The 24999-nt window shown below is 40.7% G+C and overlaps 2 protein-coding genes across 2 annotated transcripts in view; one reads left to right on the top strand and one right to left on the bottom strand.

Annotated features, from left to right (window-relative positions):
* The window catches only part of AAK1 (AP2 associated kinase 1), a 166681-nt gene that overhangs the window by 123485 nt on the left and 18197 nt on the right, over nucleotides 1–24999 (top strand). The window contains exon 16 of the mRNA XM_082852018.1: nucleotides 803–907. Within this exon, the coding sequence (XP_082708144.1) occupies nucleotides 803–907 (105 nt within the window). The remainder of the gene's footprint in view (nucleotides 1–802; nucleotides 908–24999) is intronic.
* On the bottom strand, nucleotides 941–2725 carry LOC309969466 (large ribosomal subunit protein eL36-like). The gene has a single exon (XM_082851285.1). It carries the CDS (start codon nucleotides 1701–1703, stop codon nucleotides 1386–1388), a length of 318 nt encoding a protein of 105 aa, XP_082707411.1. The 5' UTR covers nucleotides 1704–2725; the 3' UTR covers nucleotides 941–1385.

Here is a 24999-nt window from a genome sequence, read left to right as displayed (position 1 = left end):
ACAGCACACACCCTGGGAAAATTCTACAGTATGATACAGTTCAAAAAAAGTACCTCAGTGTAGACAAAAGCACAGGGTAAAGGAATGATCAGAACGGAGTGAATGATACGAGCTTTGACCAAACATTTTAGCTTTATAATTTTATAGACATCTTTTAAAAATCCATACACTTCTTGCCTTTTTTTTTCTTCATAGGGCATAAGATTTAACTTTCTTTGACATTTATTGTCAAGTTGTTTCATTGTTACGTATGCCAGTTACTGTTCTAGACTGTAAACAGAAATACCTTCATGTGCTATTGAAAACTAGTATTTTGCACCTGATTAAGTGACTCCCAAGTTTTAAAATTCTTGTATCTATTTTTAGTAATTTCCTGTCACTGTTCTTGTTGTTCAACTGTTGGCTTTTACATTAAGCCATTGTCATTGTGCCTGTCCCTCATAGCATCTCACTGCTGCCATCTGTCTTCTCTTTTGCTCTCATAACTACTTTCAACATGGAAAACAGATCATCAAACTCATTAGAATGATGTAGAGATAAATCGATTCAGAGTGAAGGCTGGAGGCATTGTGCTCTGAGTAATGTCCTCAAGCTTTAGAGCTTTAGACTTCCTTTCTTTCCTCAGCTGTTTCTCAGTTACTGCAGTGACCAGACAAGGACCTTTGAATAGCCAAGGTGTTGCCATAATGCAGTAAAATGAGTCAAGTCTAGATGTCGGTTTGGAGGGTGCCCTTCACCCCTGGCCTGTGTGTGCATCATGGGATTCTGCTGGGATGAACCGAGTGGTATTTTGTCCCTCCAGGCAAACATCCTGAGAAGCTTGGAGGCTCAGCTGAGAGTTTGATCCCAGGCTTTCAAGCAACCCAAGGTGACACTTTTGCCGCTTCCTCATTTTCTGCTGGAACTGGTTAGTATGGCGAACACCTGAAACTCAAGACTCACTGTTGTGACCTTCCCACTGGTTTCCAGTCCACAGATAACCCTAGCATGGCAGTGAGCCCCAGATCCTGGTGGTAACATAGTTTTCTTCATTCTGAAGATTTCCTATAAAAAGATCGGGATAAAAAAAGATCTAGAATCACTTTGAATTAGAATGGCAGGGTGATCTGGCAGTAATATACAGGATTTGTTCTCTCAAGTCCGCATACATGTTTTTCAGCAAATATTTCTAAATTTCAGGAACATCACTCTGTTAATCTCTTGTAATTGCTTAGGTTCTTTGGAATGACTTGAAGAGTTCTAAGAATTAGATGCTCTATCCTATATCTGAGTCTCTTCTATGCTGTGTTTCTGTGCATGTGTGTGTGTGCTTCTGGGGACAGGGAGATATCTTTTTATTTTTATTTTTTTCTGAAGAAGTTTTATTGTGCACAGAGGGGAAGGGCTCAGTCCTTCTTGGCTGCTGCCTTCCTCATGGCGGCCAGGACATTGCTCAGCTCCTCTCTCTTCCTCTTGGCACAGATGTGTCGCCCCACCCTCTTCTTGATGAACTTGAAGGCCCGCTTGTCCTTGGAGACCTTGAGCAGCTCCATGGCCCGCCGTTCGTAAGAGGCGAAGCCGCACATCTCCTGGATCATGTCCCGCACAAATTCGGTGTGCTTGGTGAGGCGCCCGTGGCAGCGGCTGCGCCTCAGCTTGCTCACGTTCTCGGCCACCTTGTGGCTCCTGTTGAGGCCCACAGCCATGGGGTAGCGCAGAGCCATGGCTGCTGCTCTTTAATGGCTGCTGTGGCGGAAGCGAGATACCTTTTTAAATGAGACGTTTAAAAAAATTCTAGAAGTAATTATAAAAACGTAATTTTCCCTTTTATTAATAAATAATATACATATTTAGTAATTTATAGAAGAGCATAGAGAAGAAAGTTAAGAGCCCCATGATCTCACCCCTGAGAAATTAGCATAGCAATACCATTTGGATGTCTGTTAGTGGCATTTAACCTTTTTAGGGTCACAGATATCTTTGTGAATCTAAGGGAAGTTACAGATCTTCTCTTTCACGAAAATACATGTGTCCACAATTTTGTGCACAATTTTCAGCCTCAGTTTATGACTCTAAGGTACATTTTTATAGTCATATTTTAAAGCCTAATTATTTTTGCTTACAAAATTTGGCATCTTTCCCCCATATCATTGAAGAAGCTCCTCGAATATAAAAAATATCTACATTAAATTCCTTTATGTGGATGCATCCTAATGTATTTAACCAGGTACCTCTTTTTTAAACATTAATTTGATGTCAATGTTTTACTGTTATAAATTCCTCAGCAATGGATGTGAGGTTTTGAATATGTTCTTTGTAGGATATGGAATTTGATATCCTTCAAAATTGATCTTTTTAATTATATTGATTAATTTCTGCTTTTAATTTTTCATATTCTTCCTGCTTTCTTTGGGTGTATCAGTATTTTTCTAACCTCGTAAATTTATTTCTGATTAGAACTTTGGCTGTTATTCCATAACATTTGCTATGTAACGCTCTATTTATTTATTTATTTATTATTTATTTATTTATTTATTTTATTTTTGGCTGCGTCGGGTCTTAGTTGTGGTACTCGGAATCTTCCTTGCAGCATGTGGGATCCTCCGCTGTGGTGCGTGGGCTCCTCGCTATGGTGTGCAGGCTTCTCTCTAGTTGTGGTGCGTGGGCTCAGTAGTTGTGGCGTGTGGACTCTGTAGTTGTGGCGCAGGGCTCCAGAACACGTGGGCTCTGTAGTTTCAGCATGCGGGCTCTGTAGTTATGGCCCACATGCTCAGTAGTTGCAGCTCATGGGCTTCGTTGCCCCACGGCATGTGGGATCTTAGTTCCCCGACCAGGGATCCAACCCGTGTCCCCTGTATTGGGAGGTGGATTCCTAACCACTGGACCACCAGGGAAGTCCCTGTAATGCTCTCTTATTCTCATTCTTTTCTGGATGTTTTTAAATTTTAATTTTTAAGTTTTGATTTCTTTACCCTAGAGTTATTTAGGATATATTTTCATTGCATTGTGATAATATGGCCTCTGCAGTTTTTTCTCTTGGGTATTATGCAGGAGTTTGTTATTCATTCTGTAAACGTTCTATGGTAGTTAGTAGTTTCCATTTCAATAAATACTAATCTATAACATGATTTTTAATGGAAGAACAATAACATTGTATTTAACATCCCCTTTGATTAATACTTAGGTTGTTACTAATTTTCACCACATAAACATTCTTGAAGCCAAATTTTTATTCATATCCTTTAAAATTTCTTTAAGATAGCTTTTAGGGGATTATTTGCTAAATCAAAAGATATGTGTAATTAAGGCTTTTGGTGCATATTTCCAAATTGCCCTCCAAGAATGCTATACAAATTTTGTTTCAGTCAACAGTGAATGAGTAATTTTCACCTGTTTTTCCCAGACAGACCAGCTCAGAGGCTGTAGACAGAGGACATTGTTTACTGGCCATTTTTATTTCTTTTGGGATTTGTGTTGTTCATGTCCTTTTTTTTTTTTTAATGTGCTGTGTTTATTTTGTTCTTATTAATATGTAAGAGCTCTTCATGTGTCATATCGTAAACTTTTCTCCCAGTTTGTCATTTGTCCTATGCAAGTATTATCTCATCTGACCCTCTCAACAACCCTCCGAGGTTGCCACATCATCCCCACATCAGTTATGGTTGAGGTGACTGAGCACAGGCTAGTCTCTTTCCCAGGGTCACATAGCTAGTAAGTGGCAGAGCTGGGACACCGACCCTCTGGCTCTAGAACTTCCTCTCTCAGGTTTTCTGCCTCATAATAAGGCAAATTTAATAATAATGTCCTAGAAAATCATCTATAGTTTCAAATTTTTTTAAATAAAATAGAAGAATACATTTAAATCTTTTGTAATATTTTCTTTGCATACATCAATTTTATTGTATGTATTTGTGTTTCTCTTTTTCTTGGTAACTCTAGCTAGAGATTTGCTATTTTATTACCTTTCAAAGACAACTCTATAGAACTACTCTTTTTCTGTCGTCTAATTCTTTATCTTTTGCCTTTATCTTTTTGATTACAGTTCCCTATTTTTCTTAGGTTCACTTTTGCTGATTTCAAGAAGAACACATAGTAAATTTTTTTTTAATTCTTTAAAAAAAAGTATTTAGAGTTTTTCTCTCAATATAACAGTGATTTTCATCTGGCATGAGAGTGGGGAGGGAGGCTAATTATAATTTCCAGGAAGACTTTTTCACAGAGAATCTACTATTCTCTTGCCTCTTTCTTGCTCCAGTTGCCCACCCCACCCCAGCCTTTGAGGATTACACTGTTACTGAGAGTGCTTACTAATAGCTGTGTGTTTCCCTTGTAAGAAAAAACTCATGTTTTAACCATATCCCCTAAGTCTTCATATGATGTTCTCATTGTTAATATTTTGGAACAGGCATTGGAATTATTTGGAAGGTGTGTTTTTTAATATTAAATAGTGAAAAGTTTTTGTGTGTTATTTTTTATTTTTAGCCTTGTTGTCTGGTCTATATAATTTTTAAATTTTTTTTTTTTTTTTTTGCGGTACGCGGCCCCCTCACTGTTGTGGCCTCTCCCGTCGCGGAGCACAGGCTCTGGACGTGCAGGCTCAACAGCCATGGCTCACAGGCCCAGCCGCTCCGCGGCATGTGGGACCCTCCCAGACCGGGGCACGAACCCGTGTCCCCTGCATTGGCAGGTGGACTCTCAACCACTGTGCCACCAGGGAAGCCCTAATTTTTAAATTTATTGGTATTTTGGTCTGGTTGAAAGTGCTTAAAGTTGGATATGCCAAATAGTTGACTAAATATACCAAATGTGTAAAGCATTGGTCATTGTCCTTGAGATAAAATGTCACAATGATGACTAGTTATGGTGCTGGGTGGGATATAGTTTCCCTGGAAAGGGGGTCATAGAATAAGCCCTAGGAGGGTCTTCTTTGATGCTGAATCCCAGCATTTAGTACAGTGCTTGGCTCAGTACACATTTGTTGAATGAAGGAAAGGAGTCGCTTTTTGCCAAAGGATAGGAGCTTGGATTCACCGATGTTAATAACAGATGTCCCTAATCATTTTCCATCCACTTCCAGTTTTAATGCCTAATTCTTTCTTGTCATACATTTTATGTTTTGTTTTTTGTCTGTATGAACTATTTTTTAAAGAGTTGTCTTTTGCTTTTATTTTTGCCTCTTCTCTCCTTAATGCTTAACTTTGAAGGTTGTAAATGGCAGTATTTTTTTTAACGGCCCAGCCATTAGCAGACACATATTTGAGTAATTAGGACAGTAATACCTGCAAACATATGTTGAGTACATGCTGCGTGCTAAGCCCACTGGGTAAGTGCTTTTATGCACATTATCTCCAGTGATCCCTTACAACAGCCCATGAGAGGCTAAGTGACCTGCCCAAGGTCATAGGTGGGGAATGACAGAGTAGAAATTTGTACCTGTACCTAAGCAGCCCAGCGCAGAAGCTGTAGTTATAACCACATCTCAGAAATCTTATAAATCAGTGACACTAAGCTTTTACAGGCATTACAAAACATCTTCGTATTTTCCTCAATTTATCCAGCACTTTTCTATGAACGTTTGGTATTTTCCCTTCGTTTGCATTTGTGGTGTGAATGAAGAGGAATCTTCATTCTTTACAAATGAAATAAAATTATATCTAAATCCCAGAAATTAGTGTGTCCTCACTGTATGAAGTTCAGGGTGGCACCATTTTCTCCAAGTTTTCTAATCAAGCTCAGACCGTTCACTGATTTGAAACCTTCTAACCAACCAAGAGAGGAGAGAAGCAGGAAATTTGGTGATGAGCTGGGGAGGATGACACAAGGGTTATCCTTAACATTTTTATGGTAAAAGCTGCAAAAATGTTGCTAAACTGTGTTCCTACATTAGAGGAGGAACAGGCAGACAATTAAAGAAAACATTTTTAATCTTACAATACAGTACCCTGAAAAGTACAGTAGTACAGTACAACAGCTGGCATACAGGGGCTGGCATCTAGTGAACAGGCAAGAAGAGTTACTGACTGGAGGAGGGAGAGGAGGTGGGAGATGGTAGAGCTGAAGGATCGTTAGCAATAGGAGATGAGGGCAAGCTGCACGTGACAATGTACACCAGACGCGTGAACTAACTTACGTGATTGGACATAGGAACGCATGTTCACATCTTTGAAAGTTCTCAACTTGAAGGTCATATGTAGGGGACTTACTGTATTTTTCTGTTGATAAATTATATACATTAATTTGCTAAAACCCCAAGGAAGCAAGATTGAAAAACTCATGACCCCATTCCAAGAGGAAAGCATTACTAACATTTAACAATATTTATGTCCATAGTTTTATTTCTTTGTACATACTTTTTTCAAACATGAATTATACTATACATTCAATTTCATAATTTGTTCTTTTTCTTTTAATATATTTCATTGTATCTCATTTTAAAATATTTCAGAGACTAAGAGCAGTGATTTTAACCCTTCTCTTCCTCCACAGACCTTTAAAGAAGCTTAGTTAAAAGCCCACTTGAATGATATTCTTAAAATGACAAAATTATAGAGACTGGGACAGGAGTAAGGAGTGGGTGTGACTATAAAGGAGTACAAGGAAGTTCTTTTGTTTGATGGAATAGTTGTGTATCATTGTTTTGGTGCTTAGGCTAATTTATACGTACTGTCAAATGGCAAGGAACTATAAACACACAAACACACACACACAAATGTGAAAACTGAATAGAGTTTAGTTAACAGAATTGCCCTGATGTCAGTGATATTGAACTATGGTTGTATAAGAACTCACCACTGGGGGAAGCTGGTTGAACGGTTCACAGAGTTCTATGTACTGCAACTTCCTATGATTCTACAGTTACTTGAAAATTAAAAGGTTTTTTTTAATCCACTTTATAAAAGGCTAAATTAGATTTTAATTCAGGAACTAACTCATTATTAAAATGCAAGGTAAAGAATGGTAAAGACGGAGCCAGGAGACCTGTGTTTTGATCCTGGGTCTGCTGGTGGACCTCTGTCTAGTCTCTTAACTTCTGGGCTTCACTTTTTTTTCTGGAAAATAAGAAAATTATGGTAGAAAGTGCTGAGATCCCTTCAGGCTCTGATATTCCATAGGGTATATAGATTTCTGTAAATCTATAAGTTTGCCAAATATAGGATGAATGCCAATAGTATGGTAGATGTAGTCCAAAGGTTAGGGTTTATCTAACCTTCCAATAGGAAGAAATCTGCTTCTGTCTCTTTCTGTCTACCTAGCACTACATTTGACATATGGTGATAGAATAGGACTCAGTCCCTAAAGGACCTCAAGAGGGAAATGGGCACATAGGAAGTACCTATACACATATTCTAAGTTACAAAATAGACAAAGTTTGTTTACCTACCAAAATGTGTGATGAGGATAGTAGTAATTGCAGTAGGAATTCTGAAAGAGATCACTATAGACTGCAGTATCCAAGGAAGACGTGGAATTTCAGATGTACGACTATCCTACTTTTACCATTAATTGCATCTCAGACTACGTTGCAAGGACCAGATTGTACATCTTAGACATACTTTGCTATTACATTGAATTATATCCACCCATATTTCTTTATTCTGCCTCTAAATTTAGACTTACTCTATAATTTGAGTTGGGTTGATAGATGGTAAGTACATCTGGATTTACTTGATGTTTTCTGCTTTTCTCTTTTTTTCTCTCTCTTCTTGACCCTTCCTTCCCCTCCAACCAATTCCAGCTGAAAAAAGGAAGGGTGGGCAGACTGTGGATTCTAGCCTTCCTCTTCTAAGTGTATCTGATCCTTTCATTCCTCTTCAAGTACCTGATGCACCAGGTAGGTAAATAAAACTGATCTGGAGTTAAGTTACATCCCAGGGCTTCTTGAGAGTTCTGTTTTAAACACTCCAGGAAAAGGACCTGAATTCCAATACCTGTTAATAGGTGCTGTTGTATATTTTTACTGTCTCAATAAGAGGGGCAAAATTCTCTTGTGGGGTCACTAGTCCTTAGCAAAGATAATAAATTCAGCTCAGATTATACCAAGTTGTATTCCACATCATATCAGTCTCAAGTTTCATATCCTTGACTGTGTTAATGGTAATATAAAGGGCCTGTGTATCGCAAAGAGCATTAGTTCAGTGTGATTATAACAAGGGGGGGAACCTATAAGCCTATGATAGAAGGAACAAAATGCTAATGGTGTAGTATAATGATTGGATTATGAGTGACTTCCTGTTCCTATTTTGCTATAATGTGCTTTTATTTTTAAAAGATACAAATACATAATAAAATTTGATAGGGAGTGTGAGTCAGGAGACCTCGGTTCCACTACCTTCCACTGTCTGGGCCTGACTCTTCGTCATCGAAATAAGTAATTCTAATCTCCCCTACTGTCTGCTCTGTACCGATTTTTAAGTAAGCAGTCTAAAAAAGTAAGAAACGGTTAGTGTGGTCTGATTGAAATAGCTTTTGAAACAATATCATTGGATGCTTTCCATTTGGAGTTCGTGAATGCCAAAGATTTCTCTTCGCGCTCCCCTCCCCATCCTTTTGGGGGAAGGGGAGCAGAATGTGAGGAACAGAAGCCACCCTTTCTCTTCTTTTTCAGTCTCTTTGAAAAAGCAAATAGATCCAGCTCCTTAGAAACAGCTGACAGTCATTTTGCTGCTGATAGTTTTTTCTTTTCTCCCATTCTTACCCCTGTCGATTTCTTAAACTAAAAGTCTTAAACTAAAAGAATCTGCTTGGTTTTTCTTCTCTCCCAAAATGTCAGAGGGATTTATTTGATTGATTGCCTTAAGATCGGAAGTGATTGTGATGTGCATATCCTCTACTTACTAAGACAGACCACAGCTAGGTTCCCAAGATGGTTTTTATTTCTTTAAGTAGTTTGTTGACCCTTCTAAGAGGAAGAAGAAATTTGCCCTGATCGGGTAGTATTGTGTAACTTTGTAGCTTGCTGGACCTGGAGGTAGGTCAAAAATATCTAAAGTCACTAAGGAATGATTCAGGATAGGGTAGTTAAAGAAAAGAGAAGAAAGAATCAACAGAGGTCTTTTTCTCTGTTACATTCATCAGGCATGCCCGGCAGGGCCAAGACAGGCCAGTTTCAAGCAGAAGGCTAGAAAGGATGGGCTGTAAACTCGAGCTAGGGCCCACTGGCTTCTTTTTCCTCCCTTTTGTGGCAGTCATAATATCAGACAAGGAAAAAGGGATTATTGAGGCCTTCTCCCTTTGGTACCCCTTTGGGTCCATGCCTTGCTCTTACCCAGATAGCCCATGGACTGCAGAACTGGAAGGGAGACCTCTTGGCACAAGCCAGAGGATGAAAGCATAAATCAGACATGTCACTCCTTTGCAGTCCAGTGAATTCTCAAATCACTGAGCAAAAAATCCAGGCTTCTTACCATACCTACAAGACCCTGACTAGTCTGGCCCTTGGCTACCCTTCTAACCTGAGCTCATAGCATTCTTCCCTTCAGTCTTTCCTCCAATAAGCTAAGCTAAGCTTATTCCCACATCAGGGCCTTTGCACTTTCTGGTACTCTGCCTGGAAAGCTTTTCCTTCTTGTCATTCGACATTTGGGTCTCTGCTTAATTGCTGTCTTCTCGGAGAGGCCCGACGTGGTCCCACGGGCACTGTCACTCACACCCCGTGGCTTTTTTCTTCCTAGCATTTATCATGACATTGTCTGTTTCTACTTGTTCATTCCTCTTTCTCCACCAGAATGCCAGTGTCCTGAGGGAGGGACCTTGTCTGTCTTATTTACCAGTGTACCGTTAATGCTGAGAACACTGCAGGGTGTAGCTGGCACTCAGTGAGTATTTGCAGATTAGATGAATGAAGTAAATGAAACCTGAGGCCAAAAGACTTTTGGCAGCCCCATTACCCTCCATTTCCGTCCCCAGCTACCAAACACCAGACTACTATCTCCATAGCCTTCCGTCTCTGAGTCCGGCAACCCCTAGCCAGGCCTCCTTCCCACTCTTGAGGGGGCATAAACAGAGGCACAGCCCACATGTCAGGAAGCTGCCAAACCCTGGGATGAAAGTAGTAGGTAAGCTCAGCAGATTGTTCAGCTCCTCCTTTCATGATGCTCTCCAGAATCTGGGCTAAGTGTGACATGTGACCACTGTGTCTTTGATTACCTTATTTACTGTTATATGCCCAGCCTGTAGCACATTGTTATATAGCTCCTTTGTCCCTGTATCCTTCCTCAGCATCTTGAAATGCCCGAGTGAGGAAAGGGCCGAGAGTCTACGGTCTCTGGTACCTTGGCAGACTGCAGGTTTGTCTCCTGCCCCTCAAAGCAAGCAGTTTGTCACTCCCTCCACCGGTGGTGGACACCGGTCAGGTGTGTTGGTTGGTTGGTTGGTTGGTTGGGTTTACATACATGCTTCCCTCCCACACTCAGCCTTCCTGATGGTGAGAATCATGGAACCTTAGTCTCCTGACAGCTATGCCTTTTGTGACTTAACATTTTATTTTATGCTTTTTAAATGTTTTCACATATGATTTCCTTTGAGCCAGAAATAATACTGACCGGTGGGTATGTCCAGTAATCTCTCTCTTCGTGAGTAAGGAAGTGAGGCCTTAGTGCTGCTGTGACTGTGCTCCTTCTTCTTGGTGGCTCACAGCACCCACACAGCGAGGGGTCGTCTGGGGACAGATTCCAGCTCAATAAATCCTTTGACTAGAGAGCTAAATTTAAGGGTTAGGGAGATACAAGAATGGATTTGAACTTGTAAGAGCTTGGTTCTAGCCACTTAGTAGCTAAGTGATTTTGGTCAGATCACTCAAACTCTGTGTTCTCCCCCTCCTCAGCATTGGCCATAGTAGAACCTACCTGCGGACTGGCTTGTGTGGCTCAGATGAAATCATGTATTTGAAATTGCTTTGGGAACTCTGAATTAGTATAAAGATAGGAAGTGCTATAACAGCTTTGGTTCCAGGCCCTTATTCCCAGGGGTGCAGTCCTAGTTATCAAGAAGTCTTAGCAATGGTATTTTTGTCTTACAGACATGACACTTGCTCTTATGACCTATGACCATTGCACAACTCAGAGCCATCAAAGTAGAACTCCTTGATATCAGCCATTGTTAAACTCTAAGTGAAGGGACACTGGATAATTGGAGGTGTTTTTCTTTCTTTTTTAAGGAGTATTTTTCTTTTCCAAAGCATTGTAAAACAAATTTTCTTAGAAAATCTGGCATAAAAAAATCACAGCCGAGCATTTGTGTGCTCATAAAGCTGCCACACGAAGCCTAGCTCTAGGGAGCCTCAAAGTATTTCACTGATGCTCATGTGCTGTGTGTTCATTTATTTGGCCTTTTATTTGTATTAGGGAACAGATAAGCTATAGGTGGTATCAAAGGTTTAAAAAAATGGTAGAGAAGATTGAGGAATTTTCTCTGAAAATTGGTGGAAAGATTTAATCATTTTAAAAAATTGTGGTAAAGTATATGTAACGCAAAATTTCCCATTTTAAAGTGGACAGTTCAGTGGCATCAGGTACATTTATATTGTTTACAGCCATCACCACCATGCATCCACAGAACTTGTTTTCATTTTGCAAAATCGAAACTCTGCCTATTAAACAGTACCTCTCCGTTCCTCTCTCCCCCCAACCCCTGGCAACCACCATTCTACTTTCTGTCTCTATGAATTTGACTACTGTAGGTGCCTCATATAAGTGGAATTACACAATATTTGTTCTTTTGTGACTGGCTCTTTTCACTTAACATAATGTCCTCATGGTTCGTACATGCTGTAGCATATGTCAGAATTTCTTTTTAAAGCTGAATAATATTCTGTTGTGTTTTGTTTATCCATCTGTCAGTTAACACATGGGTTGCTTCTATCTTTTGGGTACTGTGAATAATGCTTCTTTGAACGTGAGTCTGCAAATATCTCTTCAAAACTCAAGACTCTTTGAGGTACATACCCAGAAATAGAATTACTAGGACCTAACTCTATTTTTAATTTTTTGAGGAACTGCCATACTGTTTTCCACAGTGACTATACCCTTTTACATTCCCGCCAGCAGTTCTCAGAGTTTGAGGAAAAGATTTTTATAGCAACCCCTTAATACTGACCTTTCAACATCAGTGTTCCACAAGACTGAGCAAGAATGCGTTAGTTGCCCCGTAAGTGCCACTTCCTAGAATTAACAACTGTTTTTAAAAAAGTACTTCTTGGCTTATGGCACTCCGTGTTGTCTTGAAAAGTAAGCAAGAGGAGCTGTGTTTTCTCAGTGCTTTGTTGTCAAGATAGGCATTCCTCTCAGAGCTATTTGCTTGGCATCTCCCTCACTTCCAGTTGCTGTCTTGTGATATTTTAAAAGTCCAAGGTTGATCAGAGTATGTGTCTTTACTCTGGAAAGTTTTTCCTCCCACGGATTCAGTTCTCTAAAATGGACTCGGAATGAATGGGTCATGGTGGTTGACTTTTGATTCCAGCTTGCAGATGTCACAGATGGTTTAGTGTCTGGTTTCTCAGTGATAGGAGCTAGAGCAACAAAATTCTAAAAACAGCCTCTCTCATTACAAGACATCAGGGCTTACACCCCAAGTTAGACAAGACGTAAATTTCCAGAACCACAAAGCTGTAGCAGCCAAATCATCTCTTTCGATGGGGCTTGCATCTGGCTCTTCCATGTCTGTAAGTTCAGTCTGCTTTAGTCCTAACTAGGGTTGCAATGGGCCTTGAGCAAGCCCTCAGTCCTACTAGCCTGTATAAATAGATATCTACCCTCATCTTGGATATTTTAAAAGAGAAAAAGCTCACAACTTGCAGTATATCCTGGTCTCCTGCCAGGAAGTGGTTCTGACTGTCTGGCCTTAGACCGGTTTATGAAGGATTTGTACCCTTTTCTGTGATTTATATTTTCAGTTAGTAAGTCTTGAGAGGAGCGGTATGAGAATCTGAAATGGATTAATCCCTGTCTCCAGCTCTAGCAGCTGCCCCCTCCTCTCTTCCCCTAATCCCTCACGCCATTTGACTTAGGTTTAAGGAGAGGGGAGGTGCTCAGAAGAGAAGACCCTTTCATTCCCCCCTTCATTTCAAAGTACTAACAATCCTCTCCTTTAAAAGCACTCTCGGTTTCCACGGTCCAGGCTAACTAATTCTGCATCCATTTTTCTTCAGGGGTCCACCTTCTCAGTCTTTTAACCATGATTTCAGCGCTTTTCCAAGCTCTTAACCTGACTCAGCTTTATTTGGGAACCCTAGAGACTTGAGAAAGAACTGATTATAGTACTGGGAATGTGATAAGAAAATCATACCAACAGAAAAATAGGAGCAGACAATTCACAAAGGACAAAAGATGAATTATCGGGAAATAATATTTTTCTAAGGGTTCACCATCATGATGAATCCAAGAAGTACCAATTGTAAAGCAGTGAGGTGCTGCAGCTTCTGCTGTCAGATTGGTAAAGATGAAAAAAAGCTACCACCTCAGGCTTGGTGAAGGTATCAGAAAATGGACACACTCAGATCCTGCTAGTGGGAGTAGCAGTTAGTACAGCTTTCAGGGAGGACAGCGTGGCCTTTAAGATTTTACTTCCTTATTGACTTAGCAATTCTTTTCTAATACATTGTCTGAAGAGCACATGAGTATGCTTAAATATTTATTGAACGTTCAGAGTTTATAGGAAAAGGTTGGAAGAGCATTTGTTAAAAACTCAATAGTGACTGTCTCTACAAGGGAAATTATGGGTAGTTTCATTTTTACCCTTTTTTTTATATTTTAACATCTTTATTGGAGTATAATTTTTTTAACATCTTTATTGCACTATAATTGATTTACAATGGTGTGTTAGTTTCTGCTTTATAACAAAGTGAATCAGTTATACATATACATATGTCCCCATATCTCTTGCATCTCCCTCCCTCCCACCCTCCCTATCCCACCCCTGTGGGTGTTCACAAAGCACCGAGCTGATCTCCCTATGCTATGCGGCTGCTTCCCACTAGCTATCTATTTTACGTTTGGTAGTGTATATGTGTCCATGCCACTCTCTCACTTTGTCACAGCTTACCCTTCCCCCTCCTCGTATCCTCAAGTCCATTCTCTAGTAGGTCTGCATCTTTATTCGCATCTTGCCCCTAGGTTCTTCTGACCTTTTTTTTTCTTTTTTCTTTTCTTTTTAGATTCCATATATATGTATTAGCATACGGTATTTGTTTCTCTCTTTCCGACTTACTTCACTCTGTATGACAGACTCTAGGTCCATCCACCTCACTACAAATAACTCAATTTCATTCCTTTTTATGGCTGAGTAATACTCCATTGTATATAGTGCCCACATCTTCTTTATCCATTCATGTGTTGATGGACACTTAGGTTGCTTCCATGTCCTGGCTATTGTAAATAGAGCTGCAGTGAATATTTTGGTACATGTCTCTTTTTGAATTATGCTTTTCTCAGGGTATGTGCCCAGTAGTGGGATTGCTGGGTCGTATGGTAGTTCTATTTTTAGTTTTTTAAGGAACCTCCATACTGTTCTCCATAGTGACTGTACCAATTCACATTCCCACCAGCAGTGCAAGAGGGTTCCCTTTTCTCCACACCCACTCCAGCATTTATTGTTAGTAGATTTTTGATGATGGCCATTCTGACCGGTGTGAGATGATACCTCATTTTGCTTTGCATTTCTCTAATGATTAATGATGTTGAGCATTCTTTCATGTGTGTGTTGGCAGACTGTATATCTTCTTTGGAGAAATGTCTATTTAGGTCTTCTGCCCATTTTTAGATTGGGTTGATTGTTTTTTTGATATTGAGCTGCATGAGCTGCTTGTAAATTTTGGAGATTAATCCTTTGTCAGTTGCTTCATTTGCAAATATTTTCTCCCATTCTGAGGGTTGTCTTTTCATCTTCTTTATGGTTTCTTGTGCTGTGCAAAAGCTTTGAAGTTTCATTGGGTCCCATGTGTTTATTTTTGTTTTTATTTCCATTTCTCTAGGAGGTGGGTCAAAGAGGATCTTGCTGTGATTTATGTCGTAGAGTGTCCTGCCTGTGTTTTCCTCTAAGATTTTGATAGTGTCTGGCCTTACATTTAGGTCTTTAATCCATTTTGAGTTTACTTTTGCGTATAGTGTTAGGGAGTGTTCTGATTTCATACTTTTACATGTACCTGTCCAGTTTTCCCAGCACCACTTATTGAAGAGGCTGTCCTTTCTCCACTGTACATTCCTGCCTCCTTTATCAAAGATAAGGTGACCATATGTGCGTGGGTTTATCTCTGGGCTTTCAATCCTGTTCCATTGATCTATCTTTCTGTTTCTGTGCCAGGACCATATTGTCTTGATTACTGTAGCTTCGTAGTATAGTCTGAATTCAGGGAGCCTGGTTCCTCCAGCTCCATTTTTCCTTCTCAAGATTGCTTTAGCTATTTGGGGTCTTTTGTGTTTCCATATAAACTGTGAAATTTTTTGTTCTAGTTCTGTGAAAAATGCCACTTGTAGTTTGATAGGGATTACATTGAATCTGTAGATTGCTTGGGGTAGTAGAGTCATTTTCACAATGTTGATTCTTCCAATCCAAGAACATGGTCTACCTCTCCATGTATTTGTATCATCTTTAATTTCTTTCATCTGTGTCTTCTAATTTTCTGCATACAGGTCTTTTCTCTCCTTAGGTAGGTATATCCCTAGATATTTTATTCTTTTTGTTGCAGTGGTAAATGGGAGTGTTTTCTTAATTTCACTTTCAGATTTTTCATCCTTAGTGTATAGGAATGCCAGAGATTTCTGTGTATTAATTTTGTATCCTGCTACTTTACCAAATTCATTGATTAGCTCTAGTAGTTTTCTGGTAGCATCTTCAGGATTCTCTACGTATAGTATCCTGTCATCTGCAAGCAGTGACAGCTTTACTTCTTCTTTTCTGATTTGGATTCCTTTTATTTCTTTTTCTTATCTGATTGCTGTGGCTAAAACTTCCAAAATGATGTGGAATAATAGTGGTGAGAGTGGGCAACCTTGTCTTCTTCCTGATCTTAGTGGAAATGGTTTCAGTTTTTCACCATTTAGGACGATGTTGGCTGTGGGTTTGTCATATATGGCCTTTATTATGTTGAGGAAGTTTCTGTCTGTGCCTACGTTCTGGAGGGTTTTTATCATAAATGGGTGTTGAATTTTGTCGAAAGCTTTCTCTGCATCTATTGAGACGATCATATGGTTTTTCTCCTTCAGTTTGTTAATATGGTGTATCACATTGATGGATTTGCATATACTGAAGAATCCTTGCATTCCTGGGATAAACCCCCCTTATCATGGCATATGATCCTTTTAATGTGCTGTTGGATTCTGTTTGCTAGTATTTTGTTGAGGATTTTTGCATCTATGTTCATCAGTGATATTGGCCTGTACTTTTCTTTCTTTGTGACATCTTTGTCTGGTTTTGGTATCAGGGTGATGGTGGTTTCCTAGCATGAATTTGGGAGTGTTCCTCCCTCTGCTATATTTTGGAAGAGTTTGAGAAGGATAGGTGTTAGCTCTTCCCTAATGTTCGATAGAATTCACCTCTGAAGCCATCTGGTCCTGGGCTTTTGTTTGTTGGAAGATTTTTAATCACAGTTTCAGTTTCAGTGCTTGTGATTGGTCTGTTCATATTTTCTATTTCTTCCTGGTTCAGTCTCGGAAGGTTTGCCTTTCTAAAAATTTGTCCATTTCTTCCAGGTTGTCCATTTTATTGGCATAGAGTTGCTTGTAGTAATCTCTTATGATCTTTTGTATTTCTTCAGTGTCAGTTGTTACTACTCCTTTTTCATTTCTAATTCTATTGATTTGAGTCTTCTCCCTTTTTTTCTTGATGAGTCTGGCTAATTATTTATCAATTTTGTTTATCTTCTCAAAGAACCAGCTTTTAGTTTTATTGATCTTTGCCACGGGCAAAGAGGTCCACGGGCCTCTCACTGTTGTGGCCTCTCCCGTTGAGGAGCACAGGCTCCGGACGCACAGGCCCAGCGGCCATGGCTCACGGGCCCAGCCGCTCCGCGGCATACGGGATCTTCCCGGACTGGGGCACGAACCCGTGTCCCGTGCATCAGCAGATGGACTCTCAGCCACTGCGCCACCAGGGAAGCCCTCTAGGTATTTTTTGATTTCCTCTTTGATTTCTTAAGTTATCTCTTGGTTATTAAGTAGTGTATTGTTTAGCTTCCATGTGTCTGTATTTTTTACAGATTTTTTCCTGTAATTGATATCTAGTCTCATAGCATTGTGGTCAGAAAAGATACTTGATACGAGTTCATTTTTCTTAAATTTACCAAGGCTTGATTTGTGACCAAAGATATGATCTATCCTGGAGAATGTTCCATGAGCACTTGAGAAGAATGTATATTCTGTTGTTTTTGGATTGAATGTCCTAAAAGTATCAATTAAGTCCATCTTGTTTAATGTATCATTTATAGCTTGTGTTTCCTTATTTATTTTCATTTTGGATGATCTATCCAATGTCCATTGGTGAAAGTGGGGTGTTAAAGTCCCCTACTATGAATGTGTTACTGTCAATTTCCCCTTTTATGGCTGTTAGTATTTGCCTTATGTATTGAGGTGCTCCTATGTTGGGTCCATAAATATTTACAATTGTTATATCTTCTTGGATTGATCCCTGGATCATTATGTAGTGTCCTTCTTTGTCTCTTGTAATAGTCTTTATTTTAAAGTCTATTTTGTCTGATATGAGAATTGCTACTCCAGCTTTCTTTTGATTTCCACTTGCATGGAATATCTTTTTCCATCCCCTTACTTTCAGTTTGTATGTGTCCCTAGGTCTGACGTGGGTCTCTTGTAGACAGCATATATATAGGTCCTGTTTTTGTATCCATTCAGCCAGTGTATGTCTTTTGGTGGGAGCATTTAATCCATTTACATTTAAGGTAATTATCGATATGTATGTTCCTATTCCCATTTTCTTAATTGTTTTGGGTTTGTTATTGTAGGTCTTTTCCTTTTCTTGTGTTTCTTGCCTAGAGAAGTTCCTTTAGCATTTGTTGTAAAGCTGGTTTAGTGGTGCTGAATTCTCTTAGCTTTTGCTTGTCTGTAAAGGTTTTAATTTCTCCATCAAATCTGAATGATATCCTTGCTGGGTAGAGTAATCTTGGCTGTAGGTGTTTCTCCTTCATCACTTTAAATATGTCCTGCTACTCCCTTCTGGCTTGCAGAGTTTCTGCTGAAATATCAGCTGTTAACCTTATGGGGATTCCATTGTGTGTTATTTGTTGTTTTTCCCTTGCTGCTTTTAATATTTGTTCTTTGTATTTAATTTTTGATAGTTTGATTAATATGTGTCTTGGTGTCTTTCTCCTTGGATTTATCTTGTATGGGACTCTCTGTGCTTCCTGGACTTGATTAACTATTTCCTTTCCCATATTAGGGAAGTTTTCAACTATAATCTCTTCAAATATTTTCTCAGTCCCTTTCTTTTTCTCTTCTTCTTCTGGGACCCCTATAATTTGAAGGTTGTTGTGTTTAATGTTGTTCCAGAGGTCTGTGAGACTGTCCTCAATTCTCTTCATTCTTTTTTCTTTATTCTGCTCTGCAGTAGCTATTTCCACTATTTTTTGTTTGTTTGTTTATTTGTTTTGCGGTACACGGGCCTCTCACTGTTGTGGCCTCTCCTGTTGCGGAGCACAGGCTCCGGACGCACAGGCTCAGCGGCCATGGCTCACGGGCCCAGCCACTCCACTGCATGTGGGATCTTCCCGGACCGGGGCACGAACCCACATCCCTTGCATCAGCAGGCAGACTCTCAACCACTGTGCCACCAGGGAAGCCCTATTTCCACTATTTTATCTTCCAGGTCACTTATCCGTTCTTCTACCTCAGTTATTCTGCTGTTGATCCCTTCTAGAGAATTTTTAATTTCATTTATTGTGTTCTTCATCGCTGTTTGTTTGCTCTTTAGTTCTTCTAGGTCCTTGTTAAACGTTTCTTGTATTTTCTCCATTCTATTTCCAAGATTTTGGATCATCTTTATTATCATTATTCTGAATTCTTTTTCAGGAAAACTGCCTATTTCCTCTTCATTTGTTAAGTCTGGTGTGTTTTTGCCTTACTCCTTCACCTGCTGTGTGTTTCTCTGTCTTCTCATTTTGCTTAACTTACTGTGTTTGGGGTCTCCTTTTCACAGGCTGCAGGATTGTAGTTCCTGTTGTTATTGGTGTCTGTCCCCAGTGGCTAAGGTTGGATCAGTAGGTTGTGTAGGCTTCCTGGTGGAGGGGACTAGTGCCTGTGTTCTGGTGAATGAGGCTGGATCTTATCTTTCTGGTGGGCAGGTCCACATCTGGTGGTGTGTTTTGGGGTGTCTGTGGCCTTATTATGATTTTAGGCAGCCTCTCTGCTAATGGATGGGGTTGTGTTCCTGTCTTGCTAGTCGTTTGGCATAGGGTGTCCAGCACTGTAACTTGCTGGTCGGTGAGTGGAGCTGGGTCTTGGTCTTGAGATGGAGATTTCTGGGAGATTTTTGCCATTTGATATTACATGGAGCTGGGAGGTCTCTTGTGGACCAGTGTCCTGAACTTGGCTCTCCCACCTCAGAGGCACAGCCCTGATGCCTGGCTGGAGCACCAAGAGCCTTTCATCCACATGGCTCAGAAAGGGAGAAAAAAATAGAAAGAAAGAGAGAGAGAGAGAGAGAGAGAGAGAGAGAGAGAGGTAAAATAAAATAATGTTATTAAAATAAAAAATAATTAAGCAAAAAAATTTTAAACAGTAAAAAAAAAAAAAATTGGACAGACAGAACCCTAGGACAAATGGTAAAAGCAAAGCTATACAGACAAAATCACACACAGAAGCATACACATACACACTCACAAAAAGAGAAAAATGGAAAAAAATGTATATATCTTTGCTCCCAAAGTCCACCTCCTCAATTTGGGATGATTCGTTGTCTACTCAGGTATTCCACAGATGCAGGCACATCAAGTTGATTGTGGAGCTTTAATCCGCTGCTCCTGAGGCTGCTGGGAGAGATTTCCCTTTCTCTTCTTTGTTCGCACAGCTCCTGGGGTTCAGCTTTGGATTTGGACCCACCTCTGCGTGTAGGTCACCTGAGGGCGTCTGTTCTTCGCTCAGATAGGACGGGGCTAAGGAAGCAGCTGATTCGGGGGCTCTGGCTCACTCAGGCCGGGGGGAGGGAGGGGTACGGATGCGGGGCGAGCCTGCAGCAGCAGAAGCCAGCATGACGTTGCACCAGCCTGAGGCGCGCCGTGTGTTCTCCCGGGGAAGTTGTCCCTGGATCCCGGGACCCTGGCAGTGGCGGGCTGCACAGGCTCCCGGGAGTGGAGGTGTGGAGAGTGACCTGTCCTTGCACACAGTCTTCTTGGTGGCTGCAGTAGCAGCCTTAGCGTCCCATGCCCGTCTCTGGGGTCCGCGCTTTTAGCCTTGGCTTGCGCCCGTCTCTGGAGCTCCTTTAAGCAGCGGTCTTAATCCCCTCTCCTCGCGCACCAGGAAACTCAGAGGCAAGAAAAAGTCTCTTGCCTCTTCAGCAGCTGAAGACTTTTTCCCATACTCCCTCTCGGCCAGCCATGGCGCACTAACCCCCTTCAGGCTGTGTTCACACCGCCAACCCCATTCCTCTCCCTGCGATCCAACCGAAGCCCGAGCCTCAGCTCCCAGCCCCCACCCGCCCCGGCGGGTGAGCAGACACGCCTCTCGGGCTGGTGAGTGCTGGTCAGCACTGATCCTGTGTTCGGGAATCTCTCCGCTTTGCCCTCCGCACCCCTGTGGCTGCGCTCTCCTCCGCAGCTCCGAAGCTTCCCCCCTCCGCCACCCGCAGTCTCCGCCCGCGAAGGGGCTTCTAGTGTGTGGAAACCTTTCCTCCTTCACAGCTCCCTCCCACTGGTGCAGGTCTCGTCCCTATTCTTTTGTCTCTGTTTTTTCTTTTTTCTTTTGCCCTACCCAGGTACATGGGGAGTTTCTTGCCTTTTGGGAGGTCTGAGGTCTTCTGCCAGCGTTCAGTGGGTGTTCTATAGGAGCTGTTCCACGTGTAGATGTATTTCTGATGTATCTGTGGGGAGGAAGGTGATCTCCGCGTTCTTACTCTTCCGCCGTCTTGAAGCTCTTCCTACTTTTATCCTTTAGCTTATCTGTATTTCCCAGATTTTATACAATAAACGTGTATTATTTTTACACTAAGGTAGAAAACAATTGCAGTTTGTTCTTTTTTCAAACGAGGAGCAAGCTTCGATATTCCCCTACCTCGTCACCCTGTTCTCCTGGCCACTCATGTCTGGGCTGAGTTTGCACGTTGAACAGCTCTCTGCATTTCCCAAAACCTGTCACCTTGAGGCCACGCATTTTAGCTCCTGCCCATGTCACTGAGGAGCCCTCCAGGTGTTCTTCCCTGCCATCAGTACCAGTTCAGAGTTCCAGTGTCATCGCTAAGCAGTCCATCTTCTAAGCCGCCAGTTCGTACTTCCTGTTTTTCCCCTCACACTGGATGATTGAACTTTTAGAGGTGGACAGCACCTTTACATTTATCTTCATTTTATCAATAAGAAAACTTAGATCCAGAGAAACAGTGATTTGCCCAAAGTGCCACATAGACTTAGTGCAGAACCCAGGTCCCCTGGCTTTCAGTACCTTTTCTTCCTCTACTAGACCATGCTGCCTCCACCTCCTACTTCACTTTATTCAAGGAATTTTGCTTATTCTGTTCTCATACCAAGGCATTTGAGTAAAATCTAGAACTTCACCTGCCTTCACTACCTAGTCTCAAGCATCTGTGGCCGGCTGGCCTATCTAGTCCTCTTACTTAAAGGAGATGTTAATCCTCTTTTATGGCCTAAGTACTTCAATTTATATGCACATGTACACACATTAATTCTGATAACTATGCCCATTTAATCCTAAAAGCCCTTTAAAGTAGTTCCTATCCTCTGTTTACAGGTGAGAAACTGATGCTTAGAAAAGTTCGGTAACTTAACTAACTTAAACTCAGGCCCTTTGACTCTTTCATGTTGCTTATTCATTTGGGAGGATTTTGCAGACCCCAAATGAAAATGTATAGCATCACAATAAAAGATTAAATGTTTCTTAGGAGGATTAAATCATTGCAAAATACAATTTATGAATTATTTCTGGTTTTCGTTCGTCTGTCACTCTGTATAATTGAGAATCAGTGTGTCTTTGTACATTTCAGGTATGAACTGTCCTAGAAGATATGTTTTGTTTTTGCATCCAGAGAAGCCATTTCCCATGATTCAAGTAAAATTTAAAAAGTCTTTGTTCGTTATGTAGCAACAAGTCTCATCATACGTGTAGAACTTGATCAAGGTTTTGGATGTAAAGAACACTTCCTGCATAGTTTCCTAAATTCACCGCCTCTTCTCTGCTCTTTCCCACCCCGGCATCATGATACATGGCCTCAGAGAGTTTTCATAAAAATGTGAGAGAGAGGCCAGAATTCATAAAAGGAAGGATATCAAAGCCAGACCTTGATGCACCTGGGAGGCCTCCAGGCTGTGATTTAGAGACTGTCAGCCTCCTGTACCTCCCATTACAATCTTTCCCTCCCATTACAACCTGTCCTCACATTCTTCATTTACAGTGACCAAAAATGACCAGTAATAGCTTAAAATTTATCTTCTAAGAGTCTGTACACTTTAAAGCAATCAAAGCCTTAGTTAAACCAGGAGATTGAATCTCTATACATAAAGCTCTGGGTCCTAGTCCTAGCTAGCTCTGTGGCTTACTTGCTGTAAGATCTTAGGCAAGTTACTTCACCTCTCTGGAGCTGTTTCCTCATCTGCAAATGAGAAGGCTAATTGGATAAGATCTAAAGTTTCTTCCAGTGTTAACATATCTTTTATAACTTGACCATCGTGCATGGGACCATGTCTGTGTGAAAACACTTTCTCCTCTGGTTATGGAGCTAAGCACACCCTGTAGGCAGCATGTGGAGGAAACGTTGAAGTCAAGTCCAGGCTCTACCATGTCCCATCTGTGATTTGGGCAAGTCACGCATTCTCACGTTTTCTGATGTCCACTTTCAACTGTATCAGTATTCCCAAACCCAGGTTTTTTTGTGAATAGTGAATGAAAATGTTTGACATTGAACTCTACAAATGCAAGTGACAACCGTTGTTATAATAGCACCTGGGAGTCAGTACTGAGTAACTGACAGCCGCAAGAGCCCGTGGAGTGAAAGAAACCATTTTTGCACAGGCTGCCGACGTGACTTATGCAGCGGCCCTGGACTCTCACTTCTGTTTTTCTGCCTGATGTTACTCTGACCCCTGCTCCTCCCTCCCACAGTTCTAAGATTTGAATATTCCTAAGCAGCACTGACCATCCAGATTATCTGTGTGAACAGCCTGTTACTTCGAGGTTTGGTCAGAAAAGAGTGTGGCAGTGTACCCCAACCCCACCCCATTCCATCTTACGATACAACACAGGTACGCACGCAGGCACACACATACCCTTTTACCCTCATGCTTTTTGCTAATGGCTAATTTTAAAAATCAGATTCTTGTTGAAGGACCTGCTTTTTTGCCATTGATCCCCTGTTCTCCCCACCTCCCCAGTGAAGCCAAAAGGCAGAGATTTGACAGAGGACGAGAAGGAACCAGGAACTGGGGACACAGAAATTAAGAAGAAACCTTCCCTGCCTTCAGGGCTGCCGGAGAAGCGAAAGCACAGTGTTCCAGAAAGTTCCTAATGTGGCAGGGAGGGTGGAGAAAGGCTTAGAGATGATGTTTGAGTGACTAATACAAAAAGGTTAGGGGGAGGTGTCTGTATTTTACAGATAAGGAGATCTGTTTCAGGAACTGCCCCAGGGTTAACACCCAGTCACTGGAGAGGCCAAGACAAACTGCTGTATGAAAAACAAGTAATGTTGGGGCCTTTGCTTTTTATCCATTGCTTCACAAGATTGCAAATATCTGAGTGCTAAAAGTGATAGAAGATCATTACTTTTTTTTTTTTTTTCTTAAGTGAGAGAACCTTTCGGGGTGGGGGGAATAAAACAAAAGCTAGTGTTCAGAATAATGAAAAATCAGACTTTTGGGGAAAACCATCTTACTTTTGCCAGTATGCTGAAAATTGTCCAAGATATTTTAAACATCTTTTCTTATCATGTCATGTACAGTTCAAGATTAGTGCTGATGTTATTACACTTGTATACTTGGTTAGAACCCTGTTTTTTTTCCCCTGCTGATGAGAGGCTGCTTCCTTCCTTCCTTCCTTCCTTCCTTCCTTCAATAAAAATTAGGTATAAATGAGATATGTAGCATATTGGTATTTAATTCAAAGATAGCCACATATTATACATTTCAAAGATGGTAAATTGGTTTCACGTATAAAAATGGCTTTTTCTGCAGTATGTTAACTGTACCAAAGCAAATTATCTTGCCAAGACGCTAAAATCCATTATTTTGTTTCATCTGTGTAGTTATAGATCACCTAGATTACAGATCACCTAAAATTTGGTTTCTGTCCCTCAGTGAATATCTATTTCATCTTTGCTTATCTTGATTCCTGATAGCCTAGAAGAATACAGATTCATTAAAATGTCATACACACATACTTGAACTTTGCATTTCTTTTTCTCAGACATTTTAATTCTAGCTTTATCTTAAAGGCAGTTTATTTTTGTGATAGAAAAAAACATTGTTGACAGGCCTTTAACTGGGCAAATTATAGAATGTATGTGGTCTCAGTCTCTTTGTAAGTAAAAGGAAGTATGAGCTCTTAATTCCCTTCTTTCTGTAAGAGTCTATGATTCATTACTTTGTGTCAAGTTAATGCTCTGGTTTTTTTTTTAATTACTTGAGAAACTTTATTTTAATGCTCTACTTTTAATAGGTTACAGGTAGAGTTGTTGATGGGTCGGGCTAAAGAGTTGTCTTGGAAGGATCCTTAATGTGTCCATGTTATCACACATTAAGTTATCAGGTGTGACAAATCTGGTGGCTTCTCGTGTCCTTTTGTTTTTTTAGCCAAAAGACATCAAAAGTAATCCATCTGCAGGCTTGGGTGAATTTTGTGAGATTTGACAGTTTAATAATAAGAG

This window comes from Leucopleurus acutus, assembly GCF_964270905.1.
Source record: "Leucopleurus acutus genome assembly, chromosome: 12".
Taxonomy (NCBI): domain Eukaryota; kingdom Metazoa; phylum Chordata; class Mammalia; order Artiodactyla; family Delphinidae; genus Leucopleurus; species Leucopleurus acutus.
This window is presented reverse-complemented; position numbering and strand designations above follow the sequence as displayed.

Bases quoted from the DNA above. Each gene is read 5' to 3' on its own strand.
- LOC309969466 (XM_082851285.1), bottom strand. From the start codon at position 1,703: ATGGCTCTGCGCTACCCCATGGCTGTGGGCCTCAACAGGAGCCACAAG.